Raw genomic sequence first — 24,256 nt, forward strand, 5'->3', positions numbered from 1 at the left:
TTTGCCAAATTGCAGGTATTGAGTTTGAGATTAGGTAAAATAGGTGAACATTAAGGTAATTAACATCACAGCAGACCCATCTGAGATGATCTGAGCAGCACATAATTCTCCTGAGAGGACAAATGCAGGGTTTAAAATAGGCTATGAAGCAGATTGACAAATAAATAAATAAATAAATAAATGGCTGGTTTTTGTGAATTCCCCTGCGAACCTGTATTCCACATACCCCATGATACAATGAGGTAGGCACACCAGTTAAGCTCAAATATGAGGTCGAAGAACCTGGCACCTCTGAAAACAAAAAGAGGTGCTGCTAATCTAAAAGAAGACATTTGGGTATTGCTTAATGGGAAAGTAAAAACTGCTAGATGAAGAGAGACTACTGCAATAAGCTTGTGTGGGATGCTTGTGATGACTTTAATTACACTGGCCTGCCTCTGCATTTGATGCAAATCACTGTAAACTGTATTCATTAGATGTATTTAAAAGCACTCGGGCGGAAAGAGACACTGTGCCCGTAATGTAAGAAACTATGGTAGAATTGCCATGCTGTAATGGTTTGGCCTGGTGACAAGTAAGCAATGACGTGCAGTTTCAGTCTGTGAATAAAAAAGGCCATCGTTTGGCCCCTGCTGCATTATGGGATCATTCCGAGATCTCGTCTTCATTTGAATCGGGATTAATATGGAAACCTGCACATAAGCCACTAATATCAATTGACATCAAAATGGAATTAAAACAAAAACAGGCAGGTGAAAAAGCCAAGCTATTGTTTGTACAAACCACTGTCCATTTGAACCACATTAAAATGTATGAGCAGTTCCGATCCCATCCGCAGCCCGACACGAAATAACTGGAAATGTCTTTAAAAGAGCGATCTGCTGAGAAGAAAAATAACCTCCTGACTTCTGATTATGCTGGTTCCTTTCAAAGGACAGTACCTAATTAATACTGTACCTTCACCATACCTGGATTTCCATCTTATTCAAAGTGTCTCAAATCTCGAACTTGTACCGATAAATGTTTCACAGTAATCCTTATCATCAAAAATAATACTTAAAAAAATAATATTTAAAAATAAAAACGACCAAAGAGAACCGCATGACCAAAAAAAGCAAGTAGCGTTGATGTGAAAATCTACGTAGCTGTTCATCTCTAGTTTTTTTTTCTTTCTTTGTTAAGACACAAAGATGGAGAGGCAGCACCACTGAATGGAGCGAGAAACCCAGATGCCGCTTGACAAAAGCGAAGAGACCCTGTTGCAGTGGCTCCTTAACCTCTTTCCTTTCCTTAAACGTCCTCTCAATCTTTCCCTGGATATGAGAGACAGCTCAAACAGTCGGCACACACCTTTGTCACTTCAAGATAAACAGTTTTTGGATGAGACACGGAAGCTAGTCTCACAGTTCAGTGGAGGAACATGTTTCATGTATGTGTAGGGGCTGACTCATGTGTCATGTTATTTAATGAAAGATCTAGCCTCTGACCCACTGCGCTTTGAACATTTTCCCTCTCTCTTGCCAGTCCTGACCCATTCCGACAGGATTTTTCTTTCAGATTTCCTTTTTATCTTCCCACTTTCAATTTTCACCCCTCCGGAAAAAAACAAGAAAAAAAAAAAAAACCTTCCTTTTCAATTTCTCTCCCTGTGGGTCCAGGATGAAATAGGGTTTATCATCAGTCTGAAGGAGGAGGTTTTGGTGATGTGTTGGGTGCTGGTGCCCGTAAAACTCGTTTTGCTCTACTCGATGACCATGCAGCGTGGCAGATGTTGGGAGTAGTATTTGAAGAGTTCGGCGGTGGCGCCCGGGCAGTTGGTCAGTTCCAGCTCCTCCAGGTCCTGTAGTTGAATCAAGCCTGATAGACCAGTAGTAGTCAGCAGAGGGCAGCCTGAGACAGTAAATGAGAACACGTCAAAAACACAGCCATCTGACCTCAACAGCTCATTTCCTGTTGTTATTGTGGTGTGACAACAACACTGTTATTTTCATCATAGGTGTGTATAATAGACATATGCTGGTGTTCGATATATCACGATAACCAATATGCACAATGTCGTTATTGTGAACCCTGCAAAATACCATGATAAATTATTTATTATTGGTGAGATTTTTTAATAATATTCACATTGTATTTACAGTGGTGTTCATTACAGCGTTGATCGAAGGTTTTAACAGCTTAAAGACTTAATTGGTTCGCTTAATAGTTAAAACACGATCCTTTTCACGTTAATCTAGCCTATGACAGAACAATGACAATTTTGGGACTATTTATTTATCTATTGCACAGTGTTAATGTAGGCTCCAATAGTTAACATTAGTTATTTCTAACTAACCTCACATTAATCATAGATGATGTTACTTTCTAAAACTTCTAATAACACATTAAAATCATAGTCATCATCTGATTAAATTTCGTAATCATTTTATTAAAAATAGGCAATTACTGATATAAATCTGTTGTGTTTATTTAAACTTATTTTAACATAGTAACTAATAAATGTGTCTCTTTTTCTTACTGTTAATTTTAATACAGAAACTTAATAACGTTTACAAGTGAAACTTTTTTTTTGTAGTGTTACCTATTTTATCTTTAGAATTTAATCCTTTGCTTTAATTTGCTTAATTTGGTTGGAAGTTTGTTTACATTTGAACATTGACATTCATTTGATTTACATTCACTAAATCAATACAGTATTTTTTATTATTAAACCTGTTAAAGTGAGTTTCTAGCAGCTTAGGTCAATATCGTGATAAAAGCTTTAAGCAATTAAACGCAACTAGAAAAACTTATATCTACATAAGCCGGTGCATAAGAGTATAATAAAGAGTTGTCAAAAATATACAAAACAAATATTAGTTTTTTTTTTTATTTAAGTTAATGTTTACATTTTAAAGACATGTACATCTATAAATGTGTGTATTGAATATTTTAAAATAAATACTTTAAAAAAGTAAGTAAAAACTTTTGTGACATACATGCAACTCACTTTTTATCCAAAACACTATTGTGATCAGGTCTGAATGCACACATTTTATGTGCGTATGTACATGTGAAGATATGCATATAAACAATCCCTCTGTCACAAACAAACAAGATATGCAGCAAGAAAACAAACATTTGCTTGTCGACGCCTGACCTGAAATAAGCAACAGTATAATTAGGAAAAGAAGAGCCAGGTATACTTAAGCTTTCTGTTGCTATTGGGAAGGGGTCGCCAATCTCGTTTCTGGAGGTCCAGTGCCCTGCAGTGTTTAGCTCCAACTTGCATCAACACACCTGCCTGGGTGTTTTAAGTATACCTAGTAAGACCTTGATTAGCTTGTTCAGGTGTGTTTGATTAGGGTTGGAGCTAAAATCTGCAGGACACCGGACCTCCAGGAACACCTTTGGTGATCCCTGCTATGGGGTCATAATTTATGGCATCATGTCCTATTTTTGGTTAATTTAGATTTCTCTGATTCACATTGATATCATAATTCGATCAAAATTCAGAGATGATTGAATTATGAAGATTAAATCACAGCATTCATACTTATTTATAACTTCATTAATAACACACAGTGAGATTAAACACAACCTAAATAACAAATAAGTTTGTGAGGAAGCCTTTATCTATATAAACTACAATTTTTAACTTTTAGTTTTAAGTTTTTAAGTTTTTAACTTTTAAGTTTGTCATGCTAAAAATAATATCGACTGAAATACTTGGGGTTTTTTTGGATGAAGTGGTGCTTGAGCCCTATCAATGGGCTTTTTTTCCCCTTAAATTCTAGAACAGAACATCCTTAAGAGCAGCTATTGCTGAAACAGGCGATTATTTTTCATCTGCCAATGTGCTTTTAAATTAGACTTGTATATCACATCGTGATTATGTATTCATCATCTAAATGTGAAAATCTATCTTTCTTTCAAAATAATACATTTTTGCTCAGACAGCAGGGATTAACTGAGATTTCCATAACATGATTAAGCTCAGGTCTACCTCCAAACATACTGTGATATTTCATTATAGTACTTGATCATGATTTTACTTGCACATCCTGCAGTGTCGGCAATGTACATTCAGAGAAAGATCCGTTATACCTGCTAGAGAAAGAAGACGAAGACTCCTCATGCCATATAAATGCTGTAACCCAAAGTCTTGCACCTAAAAACAAAATAGATTAACACATTACATGATTTCAAACTTATTACATGATTTCAAGGAGTTCTGTTAAGGTGACCTGCTATAAACTGTCTTAAATATATATTGTATATCCTAATGAAGTTAGGCGAGTGAACTATAGCCATCATTATATGCAATTTATCTGATTGAAACAGTTCTGCAGGCACTTACTTGACAGCACCAGCGCAGGTAGAGACTTCTCAGTGTTGACATGGTAGATAAGTAGCCCAAGCCTGTATCTGTGATCCGCACACACCTGAATACAGACATGTGAAAGGGGAGTCATTTTCACTTTCAGACACTGCCATATTTATGCACATAAAACCTTTACATTCAACAATACCCCAAAATGCTTTTACCCAGTAAACATTTTTTGTTTTTAAAAGATGTCTAAGAGACGTCAAATAGGTGTGGAAACATGGTCACCTTGGCTAAAACAAAGCTAAATTTAGGCTGTCGGTGAAAATCTAATAGATTTCTAAGATTAGGCCAAAACTAGACTAGTCATCAAACAAACAGAAATGAATGACTACGCATACAAAGTCTGTCTATTTGTCTGTCTATAGTCTAGTTTTGGGATATTCTTAGATGTCTATTAGATTTTCACTGACAGCCCAAGTTTAGACTTGTTTTAGCTATGCTGTCTACGTTTAGATGTCTATTAGACGTCTATTAAACACAAAATTGTTTGCTGGGTACCTTTTTTCTGACCATGTAACAGAGTTAACTTTCTCTGACATCCCTCAAGTACTGTATAAATATATGAATATAGTAATCATTATTAGTAAGGACTATTAGATACCATCATTGAAGCACAGCACTCCACTGACATTGTAAGTGAACAAGGATCTTCAATATTGTGATTTTTGAAACGGTCTTGATGTGGTCTAGATAATTGGGCTTTTTATAAAATAGGTGACGCCACAGTATTATAATAGAAGCATCTGATTTATCAGATAGTTCACTATGTCCTTTCTGACTGAATAGGCAGGATCCAATCCATAGAAACCCTTAACCCATATTTAGATTGTGCCGGTGAAGCTTGTTCTTCTATTTGTGTTATGCAATAAAGACCTAAAAACACTTAACAAAAGAGAGAAGCTCTGCAGAACTTCGATGCTGAATTGATGTGTGTAAAAACAAATAAAAATCAACTATTGCCAGATTGAATATAATGAATTAAAAGGCAAAAAAAATTTAACTTTAAAGTTTGACAAGTGTATTTAAATACAAGAGTATGAATTAATTTCAGAACAGGACTCTACCAAAACTACAGTATGATGACTGACCATAGAAATATTAATGCAACCAATTATGACTCATTATTTTCAGCAACTTTAAATAAACCACAGTCAACAAAGGTGTTGATGTTTATGTCTGGAAAGCTGCTTCACAAAGCACTCTCATAGTGTTATTATAAGAGATGATTATTAAGCATTTTTTGAGCTTAGCATTCCAGTTTACACAGTTAACCCTTGTGTGTGTTGGGGAAGTTTTCATCCACTCTGGAGTGATTTTGAGTCTTAGTTTTCCATCTGTTTGAACAAATGGGATGTTTTTTTGCTGACAAATGCTTTTATATATTTCAAAAACTTTTACTACGGTTAACTACTAACTTTTAAGTTTACTACCCTTTTGTCATGTTTTTGCCCCATTGACTTTCATTAAAATTACATGTATTAATTGCAATGCCATGACACCATTTAAGCATCTATTTTTGATTGTTAATGATTTTTCCTGTTGGGAAGAGGTGCAATTTCTACTTTTTATTGTCGATTATCAGTTAAAATGCAAAAATAGCGTAGTTTCTGGCCTTTAAATTGATTCATTTGGAGTATAGTGTGCATGGGTGTGTGTGTGTGTGTGTGTGTCTGAAAGTGTGAAAGAGATCTTTGCATACTTACATGATAAGTCTGAGAAAATTAAATAAGCAGCTTAACTCTCAGAACATAGTAAATGTATTTATGCACATATTGTGATCTACAGGCCTATATATAGGGGGTTAATGGTGCCAGCTGATGATCAACAGTAAGAATGACATATTTTACCTCTTCCAAATAGAGAAAAACACCTAAATCAAAAATGCATGATTATTTGGACTCAAGAATTTGCATTCAAAATTCATAATGGAAGTCAATGGGGCAAAAAACACCACGAACATAATAAAAGGGTAGTAAATTCAAACAATACCCAAGGGTTACTAAAGTAGAAAAGTGCAGGATCCAATATTTTGAAATAAGATTTATTTTTTTCACAGACAAAGTATGTTTGATTTACGTTTATTTTGAGCTTGCTTTTTTGCTGCTTTTCAACACTGAGAGTGTACTTTGTTCCCTGTATGTTCTTGCACTATGAATAAAGAAGAGAGAAAAAATATATGATATGCATTTAAAAGGATACTTCATCCAAAAAAAAAAAAGAAAATTCTGTCATTTACTCACCCTTTGACTTGTTCATTCATTCATTTATTTTCTTTTCGGCTTAGTCCCTTTATTAATCTGGGGTCGCCACATCGGAATGAACAGCCCATTGACTTGTTCCAAACCAGATAAACACAACCAGTTGAACACGAAATAAAACATATTAAAGAATGCTGGAAATCTGTAACCACTGACATACAGTAATATTAGCTTTTCCAATGGATGTCAATGGTTACAGGTTTCCAACAATTTTTCCTAATAACTTCTTTTGTGTTCAGCAAAACAAAACAAAAAACTCAAACTAAATTGGAACAAGTTAATAGTGAGTAATTAATAACAGCATTTTTATTTTTAGGTGAACTACCCCTGTAAATACATCATAAACAACAAGTTGCTCGGTTATGTTCCTCACATGTTGGTTAAGTTTCAAAAATGCATGGTTAATATGGTGGTTGAACAGTTATAACTTTTTTGATATAAAGAACTGCAGGCGAACTGAAAATCTAATTTAGCTGCGGTTTACCCATAGCAAATATCAACTAATGAAACAGCCAAGCTGATATATTAGTCTATCACTACTTTTGACCACAAAATTTACTTCCAGTGAGGCTTTGTAAGAGGAAATCTCAGCAAGATTTCCTTTCTGCTCTGTTCTGCAAACTCAGCACACTCACCGGTCCAGAACCAGCTCCTCCAGCTTGTGCAGGTCGCACGCGATGTACTCCAGGGCCATGTCGGTGATGCGAGGACACCATGACAGATCCAGACTCCGGAGCTTCCTTAGATTCTCAGCAACCAATTCCACACCATCGTCTGTGATCTTCGAGCACCCCGACAGGCTGAGGGAGGTGAGGTTGGGCAGGCTGTGCACCATGTTGACTACGCCATGGTTAGTGATCTCCCAGCAGGAGTTCAGACGCAGCGTGTGGGTGGTGTAGCCTTGCTTGGCCGTGAAGTAGGCCATGGCCGTGTCGGTCACATGGTAGGCCTGCAGGCTGAGCTCTGATAGGTTAGGAAGGAGCTGAGAAATGGCAGCGATGGCATCGTCTGCCACGTTGATGCAGTCGCTGACGCTGAGCGAGGTAAGCCGCGCGTTCAGGCTGGACCACAAGCCGGCTTCTGTGAAGTCATTGCAGCCGGAGAGTTCAAGGTGCATTAGGCCCTGCATCTGCTCCAGCATCACCTGAACAGACCAAGACGGAGGAGCAATGTTATTTTATTAACACTTCATTTTGATGGTCCCTTTTGCACATTTTGTTGACTAAAAGTTGCATTGCAATAACATGCCGACTACTTCTCTTTTGAGTATTAGTAGACTGTTTCCTTTTTCCATTGTGTGACAAATGTCAGTTTTTACATTCTAAACTGTCTCATTCCTATATGTGTACTAAATTACAGAGTTTCTGGAACAAAATTTTGCAAGTTTTTTCAGATACATTAGACCAGGGGTTCATAAACTTTGCCAAAAACCAACCTTAATTGAGGGCTGTGGGCCAAATATATACAAAATCATTGTATATATATATATATATATATATATATATATATATATATATATATATATATATATATATATATATATATATATATATATATATATAGTTATTATATAAAAAATACTAGAAAACATAGAAAACTAGAAAAACATAAACAATCCCTTTTATAACACAATGGAGTTTAGTGCTGATAACACTATTCTAGCTGCTTCTGCCTTGATTTGCTCACCGATGTCTTGTGCATTGTCCTCTGTCTGTCAAGTGACTGTACTAGCATGTTAAAAGTTTGATCAATTTACAATATTTAATTGAAACATTGAATTTCAGTTGACTTTTTTTGTAGATCAGCAACAAAACAAAGAAACAAAAGGAAATAAATTCAAAATCACGATCTATGTTCACCTCAATCCCCTTATGATTTTTCCTCTCTTTTCAGATGAGACAGTGGGACAAATTAAAGGTTACCTTGGCCCACGGGCCCTACTTTGGGCATCTCTGCATGAGACATTCTAATTGAGCCAGTTCCTATATTAATTATACCTACACAGGTACAACAACAGTTTGTTAAATATGGCTTGATCTCTGCCAAAACATTTATCTTTTTGTTTTGGAAGAAAAAAGTTATTTTACTTAAAGTTATGTTAAAAGTTACTTAAATTATGATTGACAGAGTTAACCTGTACATTACATCTGGAAAAAATCAGGTGCCCTAATTGACAATTTTAATGAATGATTTTGTTATTTGAAAAATGTGAATCCTCTTTTATTTATTTTTTGCAAACTTGTGATTAATATGTTTACCACGCCTTTAGTACCTACTTTTACCATTGGATAGCACTGGTTGGTGGTTGGTTAGGAGAAAGTATTTTTAATTTTTGTTTAATTAATATTTTTATGACTGTTGGTTGTTGTTGTTGTTGTTGTTGTTGTTGTTGTTTTATTTCAGATTGTTTGCTAAACTGTTTGTATTTTTAAAAAGGTGTATTTACAAGTGAATGTCTGCTAAAATTTCTAATAATAAAAATATTTAAACCAGAATATTTTAAAGCACAATGCAAAAAAAAAAAAAAAAAAAACTAAGAGCTTAAATGAATTCCAGGTTTGAGTAACTATTGCAATGCAGTTTACAATGTCCATATACATTCATTCTTTTTCTTGTCAGCTTAGTCCCTTTATTAATCTGGGGTTGCCACAGCAGAATGAACCGCCAACTTATCCCATTTTTACATAGCGGATGCCCTTCCAGCCGCAACCCATCTCTGGGAAACATCCACACACATTCATTTACACACACACACTCATTCACTACGGACAACTTGGCCTACCCAATACACCTGTACCGCATGTCTTTGGACTGTGGGGGAAACCCGAGCACCCGGAGGAAACCTACGCGAACGCACGGAGAACATGCAAACTCCACACAGAAACGCCAACTGAGCTGAGGCTCGAACCACCAACCTTTTTGCTGTAAGGCAACAGCACTACCTACTACTAAAAAATCTAAAATATCCCTGTTTTTTTATATATGAGTCACTCACTTTGCAACATGAGCAGTATGAGCATGATTGCAAATGTGATTATAATTTTATCTATTTGAAGTTTATGCTGGACAGCACAAAAGCTGTTTTGTTCTAACAAAAGTTATTACAAGTCAGGTCCATGGCCAGGCGGAATTTGGGTGTTCCGGAAGACCCACCCCTTACTGACAAAGGTCCAGAATTTTTCCCATACATAAGCTCATTTGTCCTATTTTTACTATTTTGCCATCATATATTGTAAATAAATAAATTACAAAAGGCTTTAATGCGTAAAGTAACGCATTACTTTTAAAAATTAAGTTATAATATTTGAGTTACTTTTCAAAAATGTAATGCAAGTTATTTTTTGGTGTAGTTAATTTGCTTTAAAAATAAATAAATAGCTGAATTAAAATGAACATAGTCACACTGAATCACACACGCAATGAGTGAATGCAGGAACGGACATGAAGACAGCAGAGCTTTACATTTCTGCGATGGAAATATTGTCATTAAATTAAACACATGGAAGAAAAGGAAAAGAGGATTATCTGATTGGACAGTGATTTTATTTTTAATAAGACAAAAAGTTGTTTGTCTTTTGAAGTTACTTTAATGAATCTGTAAATATGGCATGTATAGCTTAGGGGTTAGGAAGTACTCTAAAGATAACATTATCCTATATTCATTTTTATGTGTTTTTTTAAAGGTAAATGAAGGGTATACAGTGCATTGTTAATTGCAGAGCTCCACTATTTGAAAAAGAATAAAACCTTCTGCAGGTTCTGAAAGAGATCAAGCCTCAGCCAGGTCAGAAAAAGTAACGCAAAAGTAACTCAAAAATAACTTAATACATTACTTGCCATAAAAATTAACTGAGTAACAGAACTAATTACTTTTTTGCGGAGTAACTCAATATTATAATGCATTACATTCTAAAGTAACTTTCCCCAACACTGATTAATGATTTAGTTCACCCAAAGGTGAAACATTTGTCATTATTTACCCTTTACTTGTTCCAAACCTGATTGATTTTCTTTCTTCTGTTGAACACAAAAGAAGATATTTTGAAGAAAGCTGGAAACCTAAGCACTGACTTCCTCATATGTTTTGTTCCTTTATGGAAGTCAATGGTTACAGGTTTTACAACAAATTTTCATTCTTGTGTGAACTATCCATTTAAGTGTACATGATATTAGTAGCTAAAAAGTATAGAAGTATACATTTTTAAAAAGTTAGGGACTTCTTTGTAACAATATTGACCCATATGTACAAATGTGTACCTTTTGAAAATCTCACAGATTTTGTTACTTTTTTGTAGAGTTTAATAAACAAAAAGATTATACTGAGTAAGCTACATTTTTGACACAAAGTTGTCTGTTGTTCTGTTTCATTTATTCGTTTTCTTTCAGCTTAGTTCCTTTATTTATCAGTAGTCGCCACAGCGGAGTGAACCGCCAACTTATCCAGCATATGTTTTACACATTGAATGCCCTTCCAGCTTCAACCCAGTACTTGATAACACCCATACACTCTCACAATTACACGCATATGCTACAGCCAAGAAACACAGAAGAAACTCAGGAGAACACGAATAGAACATGCAAACTCCACACAGAAATGCCAAGTGACCCAGCCAGCCTTCTTGCTTCTTGCTGTGAGGTGACAGTGTTAACCACTGACCCACCATGTTGCCCCTGTTGTTCCGTTTCACCAACATAGGTATATGAACTGTATTGAAGTCTAGAAACAGCCCTTACAAAAATTAACCATGGTTTTCTATTTAGAAAGTTGTAGTAGACCTAATTAACCCTGCTACACTACCATAGTTTAACCACTGTGGTAAAACAGTACAAATGTAATCAATCTGCCAAAAGCCTTACATTTTTAATTTATTGAAAATTTTGTTCATTCTTGTAAGGGAAGAGTATACATTTCTTTAATAATATTATCAGAAATAATTAAATAATTAACATACGTAGCTTTTATAAATCAATTTTCATCACTGAGAATGTTAAACTAAAAAGACTAAAATAAAGATTGAATTAGTCTGTGGGTCGACCAGAGTAAATATGCATGTTATTAATCCACTTAATGAACAAAACATGAACGGTTTTTCTGCATATCGATTCTTTCATAACGTTTTGAAGTCTTACATATAAATCGATTCTTCTGAGTTTAAATCTGGCAGCTGTATGTTGTAGATAATTGCCATGTTGCCAGTTGCACATAAATTTTCAAACATCCGCAAAAAATGTGAACACAAAAACATAAAAATAAAACTATTAACGTCGTCGCAGGTTTCATTATGCAACATTTGCATTCCAACGAAGTCATAGAAGCCCAAGACTTTCCTGTTGTGGATATTTGCAATGTGCTCGGCCTCGACGCTACACCATCCACCACAGAACTTAAATCACTCGAACTTACAGAGTGCAAAGAAAAGGATGAAAATAACCCATGAAGCATGGACGCCCACGATCCTGCACAATATCACCGGTGAGTGGCAGCGCACGTGTTGCTGAATTAGATACTCGTTTCAGAATAAAAAATAGTTTGTTTTGAATGTGGCACATGATTATTTGGAGTCAAATTCAGTGGTAATCAATATTATTACACACATGATAACATACTGTACAGCTTTACATCTATTGAACCTTTAACAATCTTTTAATTCCAAATTTATTATATTATTGTTAACACTAGCCAACCGGTGTTAATTGTGAATTGTGGCTCTATTCTTAATTTTAAAGATTCACAGAGCCATTTAAAATGCTGTTAAATGTGGTATATTACATTTTATGTGCTTTAAAAACAAAGATTATCCAAAATATCTAGTGTGCAGCCCAAATGTTACCTTGGATCACAAAACCAGTCATAAGGGTAAATCTAAGGAAATTCAACTTCTTGAAAATCTGGAATCTAAATTAAGTTTTTGGCAATGCATGTTGATCAAAAGTAAGATTTTAGATCAATAGAAAATGTACAAAATAACGTATGGAACATGATTTGCATTTAACCTTTGTGCACTGTTCATATTTACTACCCTTTTGTTTGGGATGAAAACGTCCACTAAATTAAACTGCTGCAAAATCGCATTAGATAGATTTTTTTTTTTCAAATTTTCTTTTCATTAATCATGATCAAAACTAAATGTTTTTAAAAATTACAGGATTTTAAGTCTTTAATTGCCAAGATCAAAAATTGTGTCACTGATTTGGTGAAAACGAACAAACAAAATGACATATTTTCAATATAAAAAGTAATTGTGGCCTGGATTTTTTGACCTTTTATCACAGTCTTGGACATGTAAATGATAACAACATCGGCTCTGAGATATTGTTAGATTTGAATTTTTTTCTTTCTTATTTACTGTTGATGGCTGTTTTTTCCCCATTGACTTCCTTTATAACCGCATTTGATGCTACACAGTCTTTGTTTTTAGTTACTCCACGTAGTAGAGATGCATATTTTGATTTTCTCTGACACATCAAGGTAAGTGAGCAAAGGTCATTAACACACTCACAGACATACTGTACATACACACATTTGTTATACTCCATATAAAATCCATGAAACTAAGTTTTTTTTTGTTTTTTTGTTTTTTGTTTTGCACTGGCCTATCCAAAGACTTAATCATGCCAACTGATGATCAACAGTAAAAATTAAAGGTTTTACCTCTTCCCAACAGGGAAAACTAGCAACAATCAAAAATGCATGATTTTATGGTGTCATGGTTTTGTAATAAAAAATGTGGTTGTAATGGAAGCTGATGGGACAAAAACAGCTACCAACAGTACATTAAGAAGAAAAAAAAAAGTAAAATGAATCAAAAACAATGCATTAAAGGTAATGCTGTTCCACATGTCCAAAACTTTGATATAAGGTAAAAAAAAAATCCAGTCCACAATTACTTTTCGTATTAAAAATACGTCATTTTGAGTGTGTTTTTCAACAAATCAGTGACATCACTTATGATTTTGATAATTAAAGAGTTAAAAGAGTTAAAAGATCTTTTGATCAGGACTGTGGTTGATTAACAGATTTATGCAAAAAAAAAAAAAAAATATGAAAAACATATTTATCTGATGCATTTTTACAGCAGTTTAATTTAGTGGATGTTTTCATCACAAAAATAACAAAAGGCTAGTAAATTTGCCCAGAGTGTATTTTCGAGTTGTTGTTTTTTTTTCATTGAAAGCATTTTTTCAAAATATGTCAAAATAAGATTTGTCACCAAAAACCATTCTGCTAGCTGAAACAAAGAAAAAAATATGGCCAATTAAGACACAAAATCACCCCAGAGTGGATGAAAACATCCCCAACAGTACATAAGGTTTAATATTGTAATGATAAAACCAGTGCAACATAAGACTTTTTGTGGTCCAGAGTCACAAATAATGTAAACACAAGAACATTTGACCAAATCTTTGTGTGATCAACAACACTTATTTGCATTCAGATGTTCTGCACTTTTTGTGTGTTTAGTTTTATCATAATCACTTATAATATATTTGATGTAACCAATGGCAAAGCAGCATGGAAATAAAAGAGCTAGTTTCAGGTAGAAAAACAACTCTTAAAGGCAGGACTCTGCTCTAATATTGAGTACTTGGTCATGGTCCAAGGCTTGTGCTTTGATATCTGCCCTGCCCCATATAATTCACAAACAAGCCTGAGGTGCACAGTCCTCTCTCAGACAGAAGACGCTCTATAGCCTCTATCACTGCACATGTTGGTTTGCATATCTGAGGCAAAAAAAAAAAAATAGCTTAGATGCCGTCATGAACAATTTGAGAGTTCACCATGGCAACAAAAGCCCAGTCCTAGAATAGCAACAGCATAGAGACAAGTGTGATGAGTGTGATTATTGCTGCATGCTCTTGCAAAACACAATTATTTCTGCTTGGTGCTTCTGGTTACATTTCAATCCAGATGATTATTTAGCAATAGTTAACTGGAGTGATTGGTGAATGATGGAAACCTTTATTCATGGAGTAATTTTTTGAGTGTATTGTGGTTCTAACTTAAATATTTAAAGGACTATGTTAACAATTTATAATTCAGAATTAAATACTTCACAGAGGGGTGGGCTGGGCCAATAAACAATATATCGAATCGCAATAAAATTTATGTCAATAAAAATGATAAGCTCTGGACTTTTTTTTTTTTAATCCATATTGATCCAAGAGCCAATCACACAGCAGAAACGTGCAAGTGTTATGACATTAGGTACTGAATTTCATGTCGCCAAAAATTTATCAGCTGAAAATATGTTATGCTATTTAATGGATCCTCTAATTTTATGTGGCTTCAGTGTTGGGGTAACAATGTGTTAAAGTAATAACAGTGTATTAAATCTGGAAGCATAACAACTTATATCGAAATATATATTGTTATCGTTCATTATGGAAAATAGTTATTAAGATTGCATTTTTGCCTTATCTCCCAGCCCTACAGTGGGGTGTATAGTACAAATGTGGCATTTATTATTATTTTTTTCTTTTATGTTTTTTTTTTTTTTTTTTTAAATAAATGCTACTTTTCTAGGTATTTTGTTTGTGCTGAGATATGTAAGTCATGGATAAGTATAATAATAAAACCTTTTTACATAATTATTTGTTAAAATTATTTGTTCACAAGGCTGAATCTTTCAGTGCTTCAGTAGCATGTCGTGTTTGAAACTGCCCTCTATACCCACTAATATATCTAATGCCATTTGTAGTGGTGTCGGAAACCATAGTGCAGGGGTGTCCAAACTTGGTTCTGGAGGATTGCTATCCTGCATAGTTAAGCTTCAACTTCCTTCAACACACTTTCCTGGAAGTTTTAGTATACCAAGAAAGAGCTTTATTAGGTTCCTCCAGGACCGAGTTTGGGCACCCCTGCCATAGCACAAGTGCACTCATTCAGTCTCATACAACTAACAGATGAAGAATACTTATAATGCAATTTGATGGCAAGGCATTAGCATCTCATCAGAAGATGGTGCTAATTTATCCAGTCATTGTCTAAACAACTGGCTCATTGTGGGAACACAGGGTTTCCGCAGGGTCTTAAAAAGTCAAAATGTCTTAACTTTTGAAAACAAAATTTTAGGCCTTAAAAGGTCTGACTAAAATATTGTCTTGTAGGTCTTAAATCCTTTTAAACAAGTCCTAATTTTCATCTGTCAATGTCTCCAATCACCAACAATACATCTCAAAAACATTCAACCAACATCTACATATTAATATGCATACATAAAATTAGGATTTGCTTGTTTTGACACATTACTTAAAATATGTGGCATAGAAATAACTAATTAGATTTTTTTGGAGGAGACAAGTAAACCTCTTTTCCACTTTACCAACCAGGGGAAAAAATAGTGTTTAGTCCTGTAAAAGTCTGAAATTTCATTCATAACAGTCTTAAAACTTTGTGAAACCTGTAGAAACCCTAGAACAGCATAATATTAGGCCCTTTGTGTGTTTAAATTCTCTTTTAATTGATTAGTAAATTATTTAACTAAGGTTAAACTTTCTTATTTTCAAGATAATTTTAAGATAAATCTGTCTATCTCTAATTGTAACGGCCAGTTTGCTGGTGTGTTTGAATTCACACACAATTACATTCATTTACTCCTTCAAGTGGCCTTTAGTGGACTAATTTGAACGAGGGTATAGAGTGTGACTTTTGAACGCAGCCTGCTTACGAAATTGCATACCTTTTTACTATACAAGTGAAGTACAGTATGTAACAGGATAAGTATAACTGAATTCTAAAAGGACAGAGGATATATTACATGTAGTACATTCAATAAAATTCATACTTTTCATATTTACACTATTTAATGCATACTTTTAGTGTTTTTTTTTTTAAAGTAACTGCCTACTTAAAAGGTAATATCTGATTTCAGATGCAGTTTTTATGGAATGGATCATCGTTCGTTTGTAGTATTGCTCTGAAATGCACAAATATTCTTCATTTTAGTATTTGTCTTGAAATGACTACATACTTAAGCACCCTTATATATCAGAAATCTCCCCAGAAATTCTGAGATTTTTAAAATGCATCTCGATTGGATTATGGGTTTAGTTTTTACCATCAGATGGCGCTGTAGACAAGTTTTTAACCGTAAACGCAAATGCTCACTAGGAAGAGTGCCTGTGCATTCGGCTAGTCATGTAAGTTGGATTTTGTCACGAGATTAATGTAAACACAGCTTGCTATGAACACTTTTCTTACTCTTAAACTTTTAAATAAATCCTAAATTTACTTTAATCATAGTTATTTTAGGTTTAAGTGGTACTTGTAAGCAATTGCATCTTGCAAGCATAGCATGGCTGTTTGTTTATAGTGCATATATCGCCATTTCCTGTTAACTAAGCTCGATTTTTGAACACAGGTCAAATGTTATGAGCCTACTAAATAAAAAACTATATATATTAAAATTGAATTAAGTAAAAGAATGAAAGAATATTGTGTCTAAAAATGCAACTTGCTAATGTTAAATATTAGCTTTTCATGCTCTTAAAAATCTTTTTCACTTTTGTGCTCAATCGATGGTATTTTGAAAAACAACTCTTGCTTGTGTGATGTTACTATATATCATACATATCATGTCTTATAAATATAAAAACGTACAAAAACAAAACATACAGGGGTATTTTTGTCCTTCCAAAATTAAAATATATAGCAATTCAAACTCTACAATTCAAACTACAGTTCAGTTGCAGATTTTATCATGGTAAGAATTTATGTGATACATTTTTACCGTTATACTAAACATATAAAGTTGCTTCCATGAAAACATAAACTTATATTAATAGTCAAATAAATTATAATAATTCAGCATGACACCATAATTACCTCAAGTCCTGCATCTGTTATGGTCGACCTCTTAAGACTGACAGACTTCACTCCCTTCTTTGACAGCGGATAGTTGTCGATGAACTCACAAATGTCCAAATCCGAGACTCCCACCAGACAGAAGGCCTGGAAGCCTCTGAGTGCAAACGCCTGCAGGCTAACAAACTCCTTCTCCCCATTGGGCAGGATAGTGTAGAGTTCCTTGGCATGGAGGATGGGTGTCACCCCCTCCCAGAACTTGGGCTGATAGAGCACTTTTCGCCACGTCTTGCACACCTGGGCTAGAATACACTTTTCTGCTGTGGTGAAGTACCATAAGAGCCGGTTCAGCACCTTCTCGTCCAGTATCAGTTGTCTCTCCAGTAGGGGTTTGGGGAATTGCCGGAGTGGGGGTTTGATCGCAGTCACGGGACTCGTGTCCAGGTCTGGCCCAAGCAGCGAGGCTGCTGTGGGCAGGGGATCCAGGTGATATGGGAGGCTAGGCGGAGGCAAGATGGTGGGCACGGAGGATGACTGGCACAGGCGATTCTTGGCAGCTGGAGTGCCTTTAGTGATGCTGGCTGAACCGAGGCGGTTGGGCTGGGGGGGCAGCTTGACCATGCCGTTCCGCGTCATGCAGGGAGACTTGAGGTCACTGGGAGTGGACATATTCAGCATTGGAAGCCTGAGAATAGACCAGAATTGAGTCATTTCTCTTGGATGGAGTAACATCTTGACAGATATTTAAAAAAACGTTATGATTGAAAACATTTCTTCACACCATGCATAAATGCGATCACAGCTCTTAAGAAAAGTGTTAATTGTTTTATGGCAGGGCTTAACAATAACAGTTTTTTTTTTCCAACGACAGATTTTTACTTGCCCTGCCAACATATTCACTGGCTCACAAATACTGTATGATGGATAAATAAATATTTTTAGCAACATCTTTTTATGTGTTTCTCATTTTCAGTTTATATTACATTTCGTAATGTTGTTTCATAGTCAATACATACTTGTGGAGAAAATCCTCAGTTTTGTTGGTTAAAAAGTACTACTTATAAAAAATTTTAATTAAATGACTGTTATGAATATGTTTAGTGGTTAAAACAGGATACGCAGTAAAGATAAGGAAAAATGCAAGGGCTTGAGATGTGGTTTTTCAAAATAGACCTAATTGTAAGTTTTGTCATGTGTGCAGTTCTGTAAAAGACAAGACGTGGGTGCAACAGTCAATACGTCCATCTAAAAAAGAAATAGGAAGTGCGGGAATGCAGAAAACACATAAGGTGAGTGAATGCCTTAATGAATTTCACACTAGGTAACAAGTTCATTTAACTGTATTCGTATTAACATAGTATGGGGAAGGAAGTTGGCGCAGTGGGTAGCGCTGTCGCCTCACAGCAAAAAGGTCACTGGTTCAAGCCTCGGCTGGCTCAGTTGGAATTTCTGTGTGGAGTTTGCATGTTCTCTCCATATTCAAATGGCTTTCCTCTGAAACTATTTTTTAAGACTCATTGTATCTTGATGTAAAAATTCAGATGTTTGGCTAACGCACCAAACAAATCTGATTAGTGTTTTAAACATGATCTTTAAGACTTCTTGTCATTTAGCAAGTAATTGGATCCATGCATTCAATATCTGATATATCTACATCGATTTTGGTAAACATTGGTAAATGTCTGTTAAGTAAATGTATTTACTAAAATGGACACAAAAGACAATACATTAATTACAGTATTTATTCATCTTAAACTAAGTCATTCATTTTTAGTTCAACTGTTGAACTACAATTAATTTCATACTTAGTTCATTTTAATAAATTCATTAACTAATAAAACCTTATTGTAAAGTGTGACAAAAACATAAATGTACTATTCATTTAGAAAACAAATTGCCTTAATTCCATGTTTGCAAATACATTAGAATGTGATGTTGATTATTATATTTAAAAATACATATCAGTTGCAAGTAATAGTTTGGGTTTTGATAATTATAGCCATTAAATTTATAGCAATGTGTTCTTCACAGTTTGTGGGTGGCTTAGAGCTGGTTTCAAAGGCCTTAGTCCTAATTTAGATATTTAAGTAGCTTTGATTAAAAAAAAAGCTTTATAAATGCACATTGCTAGTGTGCATCTTGAGACAAAACAATCAAATATTTAAAGATGTCTTGGGGCAAGTTATTTAGGAAGCTCAAACGTGCCATTTAGTCTCTGAAACTGGAGGACAATGTATTTTTAAGCCTCGTTATTCCTTGATGTAAAAATTCATATGCTTGGCTGACACACCAAACAAATCTGATTAGCGTTCCAAACATGATCTTTAAGACTTCTTGTCTACACTGTCATTTAGCAAGTAATTGAATCCATGCGTTCAATATCTGATATATCAACATCGATTTTCATTGTAGGCACAGTGACATGAGGTGTTTTTTAATTGTTTATACAGACACTGATTGTTAGTATTGAAAAACCAAAAGAAATCCTAACCTAACAATCTGATTCGCATCTGATAGGCATAGTGATCTCTTCTGAGCTATGCACAAGATACAACATGACACAACATAAGCGTCAGCTGAGTTACGGTATTTTACACATCAATGCAGGTGTTCATTCACACACTTCATCGCTGACTCATTTGTTATTGGCATTACAGTCACATAGTTCACATACTGAGTGAAAAATAGGAAATTAGGTTGCACAACAGACACATGTCAGCACATATGCTGTTAAATGTGTATACAGACTCAAGTAATAAAAATAAATAAACATGATACATGAAATGAAAATATCAGTTAAGAAAGTGCTAAAAGAACTAAACAGGATGTTATAATGGCTGTGTGAAAAGACTGAAGAATATCCACTGAACCAGAGCTGCATTTTCAACACCCTGGTCCACCTTAAACCCTCCATGCAGGTGTGCGTGCTCTGAGAACTAATGGTTCAAGTGTAAAATGTCAATGAGTGTTGCTTGCTTTCAGACATTTTTCTCAATAAGCCATGCCATGACTATCTTCGCAGAACAAAATGCTTACTTAAAAACAGCATATACTAATTTTGAATGCAGAATGATTATATGAAGTGATTGTAATTTGCATGAAGAAAAACAAAAATGTTGATTTTGCATAAGAGCGATTTGACTAAATAGCCACTAGACCTTCTCAGGAGAAACACAATCTAGGTAAAATGTATGCAAATACACAACTCATTTCACAGCTTTTGAAATACTAGTGGGGGAAAGCAGATCTAATTTGTTTCCCTAGAAAATCAAACATAGGAGCAGACCACAAAAACCAATTCCACTCATACTCAAAACAGGTGACGTTCATATGAGCTCGATTGAATAATTCAACTATTTGCATTTTATCAAACAAACTTATCGAACAAACAAACTTAAAGAATTTCATTAAATATTATTCAGTTATATCAGAATATTATGGCACAATAGTTTCCCAGTGATGGGATGCAGCTGGAAGGGCCTCCACTGTGTAAAACATGTGCTGGATAAGTTGGCGGTCCATTCCGCTGTAGCGTCCCCAGATTAATAAAGGGATTAAGCCGAAAAGAAAATGAATGAATGAATATTGCACAATAAATCACAATAATTTAACTGCTTTGTGTGCACTCATTGTAACATGAGCCTTGGGATGAAAATGGTACAAATAGTATTTGTACCATTAATAAATACAAATACACTCAATGGCCCCTTTATTAGGTACACCTTACTAGTATCGGGTTGGACCCCCTTTTGCCTTCAGAACTGCCTTAAAATCCTTCGTGGCATAGATTTAGCAAGGTACTGGAAATATTCCTCAGAGATTTTGGTCCTTTTTGACATGATAGCATCACACAGTTGCTGCAGATTTGTCCGCTACACATCCATGATGTGAATCTCCCTTTCCATCACACCTCAAAGCTGCTCAGTTGGATTGAGTTCTGAGTTCAATGCTCAGTTGGTGCTAATGGGCCCAAAGTGTGCCAAGAAAATATCCCCCACACCATTAAACCACCACCACCAGCCTTAATCGTTGATACAAGGCAGGATGGATCCATACTTTTATGTTGTTAACACCAAATTCTGAACCTACCATCCGAATGTCACAGCAGAAATCGAGACTCGTCAGATCAGGCAAGGTTTTTCCAATCTACTATTGTCCAATTTTGGAGAGCCTTTGTAAACTGCAGCCTCAGTTTCCTGTTCCTAGCTGACAGGAGTGGCACTCAGTGTGTTCTTCTGCTGCTGTAGCCCATCCACCTCAAAGTTGAATGTGTTGTGCATTCAGAGATGCTCTTCTGCATACCTCGACTATAACGACTAGTTATTTGAGTTACTTTTGCCTTTCTCAGCTTGAACCAGTCTGGCCAATATCCTCTGACCTCTGGCATCAAGGCATTTGCTCCCACAAAACTGCCCGCTCACTGGATATTTTTTTCTTTTTTGGACCATTCTCTGTAAAGATGGTTGTGCGTGAAAATCCCAGTAGGTCAGCAGATTCTGAAATACTCAGACCAGCCCATCTGGCACCAACAACCATGCCACATTCAAAGTCACTTAAATCAGCTTTCTTCCCTATTCTGATGCTCGGTTTAAACTGCAGCAGATCATCTTGACCGTATTTACATGCCTAAATGTATTGAGTTGCTACATTGAGATGTAATTGGCTGACTAAATATTTGCTTTAACGAGCAGCTGAACAGGTATACCTAATAAAGTGTAAATAGAAATAAATATACAAAAAATACTACTTATCATTGCAATTAGCTGTACTACAGTTCCTGTTTAGCGAAAGACAACAAAGTAGGTTGGTTTGTGTTGAATTTATTAAATGGTGTAAATTACACTTAAAAAAATCTGAATATGTTTGCATATTTATTAAACCACACAGAAAGAGAGCTGTTTCCAAGTGCTAGTAACATTTCCCCCAGAAGTGTCAAAACCTATGAAGACAAACAAGCTCAGGTGTCTCATTAAAAAAGGGAGGTGAGATAAAACTTGGTGGCTCTGATTTTCCTCCATCTTTTTAAACTTTAAAAGTAAACACTGTGATAATGGTTATTTTAGGGAAATTAATAATAATTTTTAAATGTTTGATATTGATTGAGGAGCACTCAAGCCTTATGGACGATTCTGTAAGGGTACATTAAACAAAGAAAAAGGTTTGGCAAACACTGACTTAAATCGCAAATGAATTCCTATCAAATGGCAGGGAGGATATGAAAAGGTATGGAGAGAAAACATATTTAAACGTAACAAAGTATCTCATATAAAATGTAACTGCTGGAAAGAAAGAGAGAGAGAGAGAGAGAGAAGGACCTGTTAGTGCAACTTCAGCACCAAGGAGAGCAACTGAACTGCCTGATGAAGCACATCAGTCTGCCTTCAGCTACACTTCTGCACTGCAGAGTTTGGCCCATCATGATATGCAACTTGTTTGGGTAATGCAGTCAAGAGTTCTTCATAAAAGGAAAAGAAAATTGGGCAATTCAATAAATTGACACAGACAGGGCTAGTAGTCCACTGCACTGGGGCAATGTAAATATGCACTGGGCCAGAGACGTATTGTCAAACTATCAGCAGCATATGTTTAAATGGAGTGGGAGAAGTGATTTAAAAAAGAGACTAGCTGACATATTCTGCACTGGGTTTGATGGGAACTCTCTGTACGGAAATATGTGCCAAGAAAAAGGAATGGCAGCTTGCCAAGGCCCCATCCATATGCTGTCTTCTTTACCCACCCTTTCAGCACAAAATATATCATTTTAAAGATTTTAAAACAGCAAGTTAAGTGTTAAGTTAAGTTAAGAAAAGTGTTGGGATTGCAGCACTCTATATATAATAGAGTATTTTTACCTTGCTGTAAAGTAAAATCTATATTTAAACTTCTCGCGTTAATATGAAAACAAACTCACTCATAGATGAAGTATTGTGGCATCATGTCTGGGTTAAAATAAACCAAGTGTGACGCTCAGCATATTTCTGACACAGTGACCCCTTGGTGTGAAGGTCTAACTGTAACCTCTGGATGTGTTCTCACATTTCAGTCAGTGCACTTTTCATGCACTAAAACAGTATTACGTAAAGGCTGTTAACAGTATGCATCAATGTATTTATATATAGCTGCTTGTCATATGAAAGCATTGAGAGGAATTTAAAATTCAAATAATGATCATTTCAAATTCAGCTCTTTACATTCAGCGCTAGAACAAATTAGTTCAGCTGTCGCCCCCATGGAGACTTTGAAAAGGGGACGTAGCCAGTGAAAACCTCCAGAAACACTGTTAAGCAGCAAAGCATTTGAAAGCGAGACATGGAAAGGGCATGGCTGCCATCCAGATGGGTTCAAGGGAGTTCATTTGGATATACAAAGAAGGGGGGAAAAAAACAGCTCTTAAATAATTAGGGGGGTGTTTTTTTAAAAGCACACGGCTATAAATCGTATCAGCATGCTGAGCGCCTTTCGACTTTTCCAAATAAAAGTGGCACGCACGCAGAAGTTATTTTCTGAATCAAGCTGAGAGGATTAGAATAGCTAGAATTAGCTTATCAAAGATAAATCCACCGCTTCATTACTAACAGATCAACTAAATAACAGATTACACTGTTTGTTTAGATTATTCTGCTGTTTTTAGTGAAGGATGTTTCATCTGAATTTTTAAGTAAGTCTGTTCAAATATCTATAATGATGCCATAATAAAAACCCATATTGGATCAAGCCCAAATTCTGAAAAGATGTTTACTGAAAGTACTTCCTTCATTTCTTGGAATACTTATTGACTGTTAACCAGAATGAAACAAAATATGTCGTCTGTTGAGTTGATTTACT

The 24,256-nt window shown here is 35.3% G+C and overlaps 1 protein-coding gene and 1 long non-coding RNA gene across 3 annotated transcripts in view; one reads left to right on the forward strand and one right to left on the reverse strand.

Moving 5' to 3' along the window:
- Positions 1–1,173: 1,173 nt before the first annotated feature.
- The window catches only part of fbxl16 (F-box and leucine-rich repeat protein 16), a 30,865-nt gene continuing 7,782 nt past the window's right edge, over positions 1,174–24,256 (reverse strand). The window contains exons 2-6 of the mRNA NM_001201336.1: positions 17,453–18,116; positions 7,263–7,771; positions 4,340–4,424; positions 4,087–4,150; positions 1,174–1,890 (exon numbers count right to left, since the gene is read on the reverse strand). Coding sequence (NP_001188265.1) covers positions 1,742–1,890; positions 4,087–4,150; positions 4,340–4,424; positions 7,263–7,771; positions 17,453–18,116 — 1,471 coding nt within the window. The 3' untranslated portion in view covers positions 1,174–1,741. The remainder of the gene's footprint in view (positions 1,891–4,086; positions 4,151–4,339; positions 4,425–7,262; positions 7,772–17,452; positions 18,117–24,256) is intronic.
- Positions 16,718–24,256, forward strand: part of si:dkey-20j1.2 — an 82,829-nt gene continuing 75,290 nt past the window's right edge. For both annotated transcript variants that reach the window (NR_170144.1, NR_170143.1), the window contains exons 1-2: positions 16,718–16,767; positions 18,633–18,720. This is a non-coding gene — a long non-coding RNA (si:dkey-20j1.2). The remainder of the gene's footprint in view (positions 16,768–18,632; positions 18,721–24,256) is intronic.

The sequence above is a fragment of the Danio rerio genome, chromosome 3, assembly GCF_049306965.1.
Source record: "Danio rerio strain Tuebingen ecotype United States chromosome 3, GRCz12tu, whole genome shotgun sequence".
In the NCBI taxonomy this organism is placed as follows: Eukaryota; Metazoa; Chordata; class Actinopteri; order Cypriniformes; family Danionidae; genus Danio; species Danio rerio.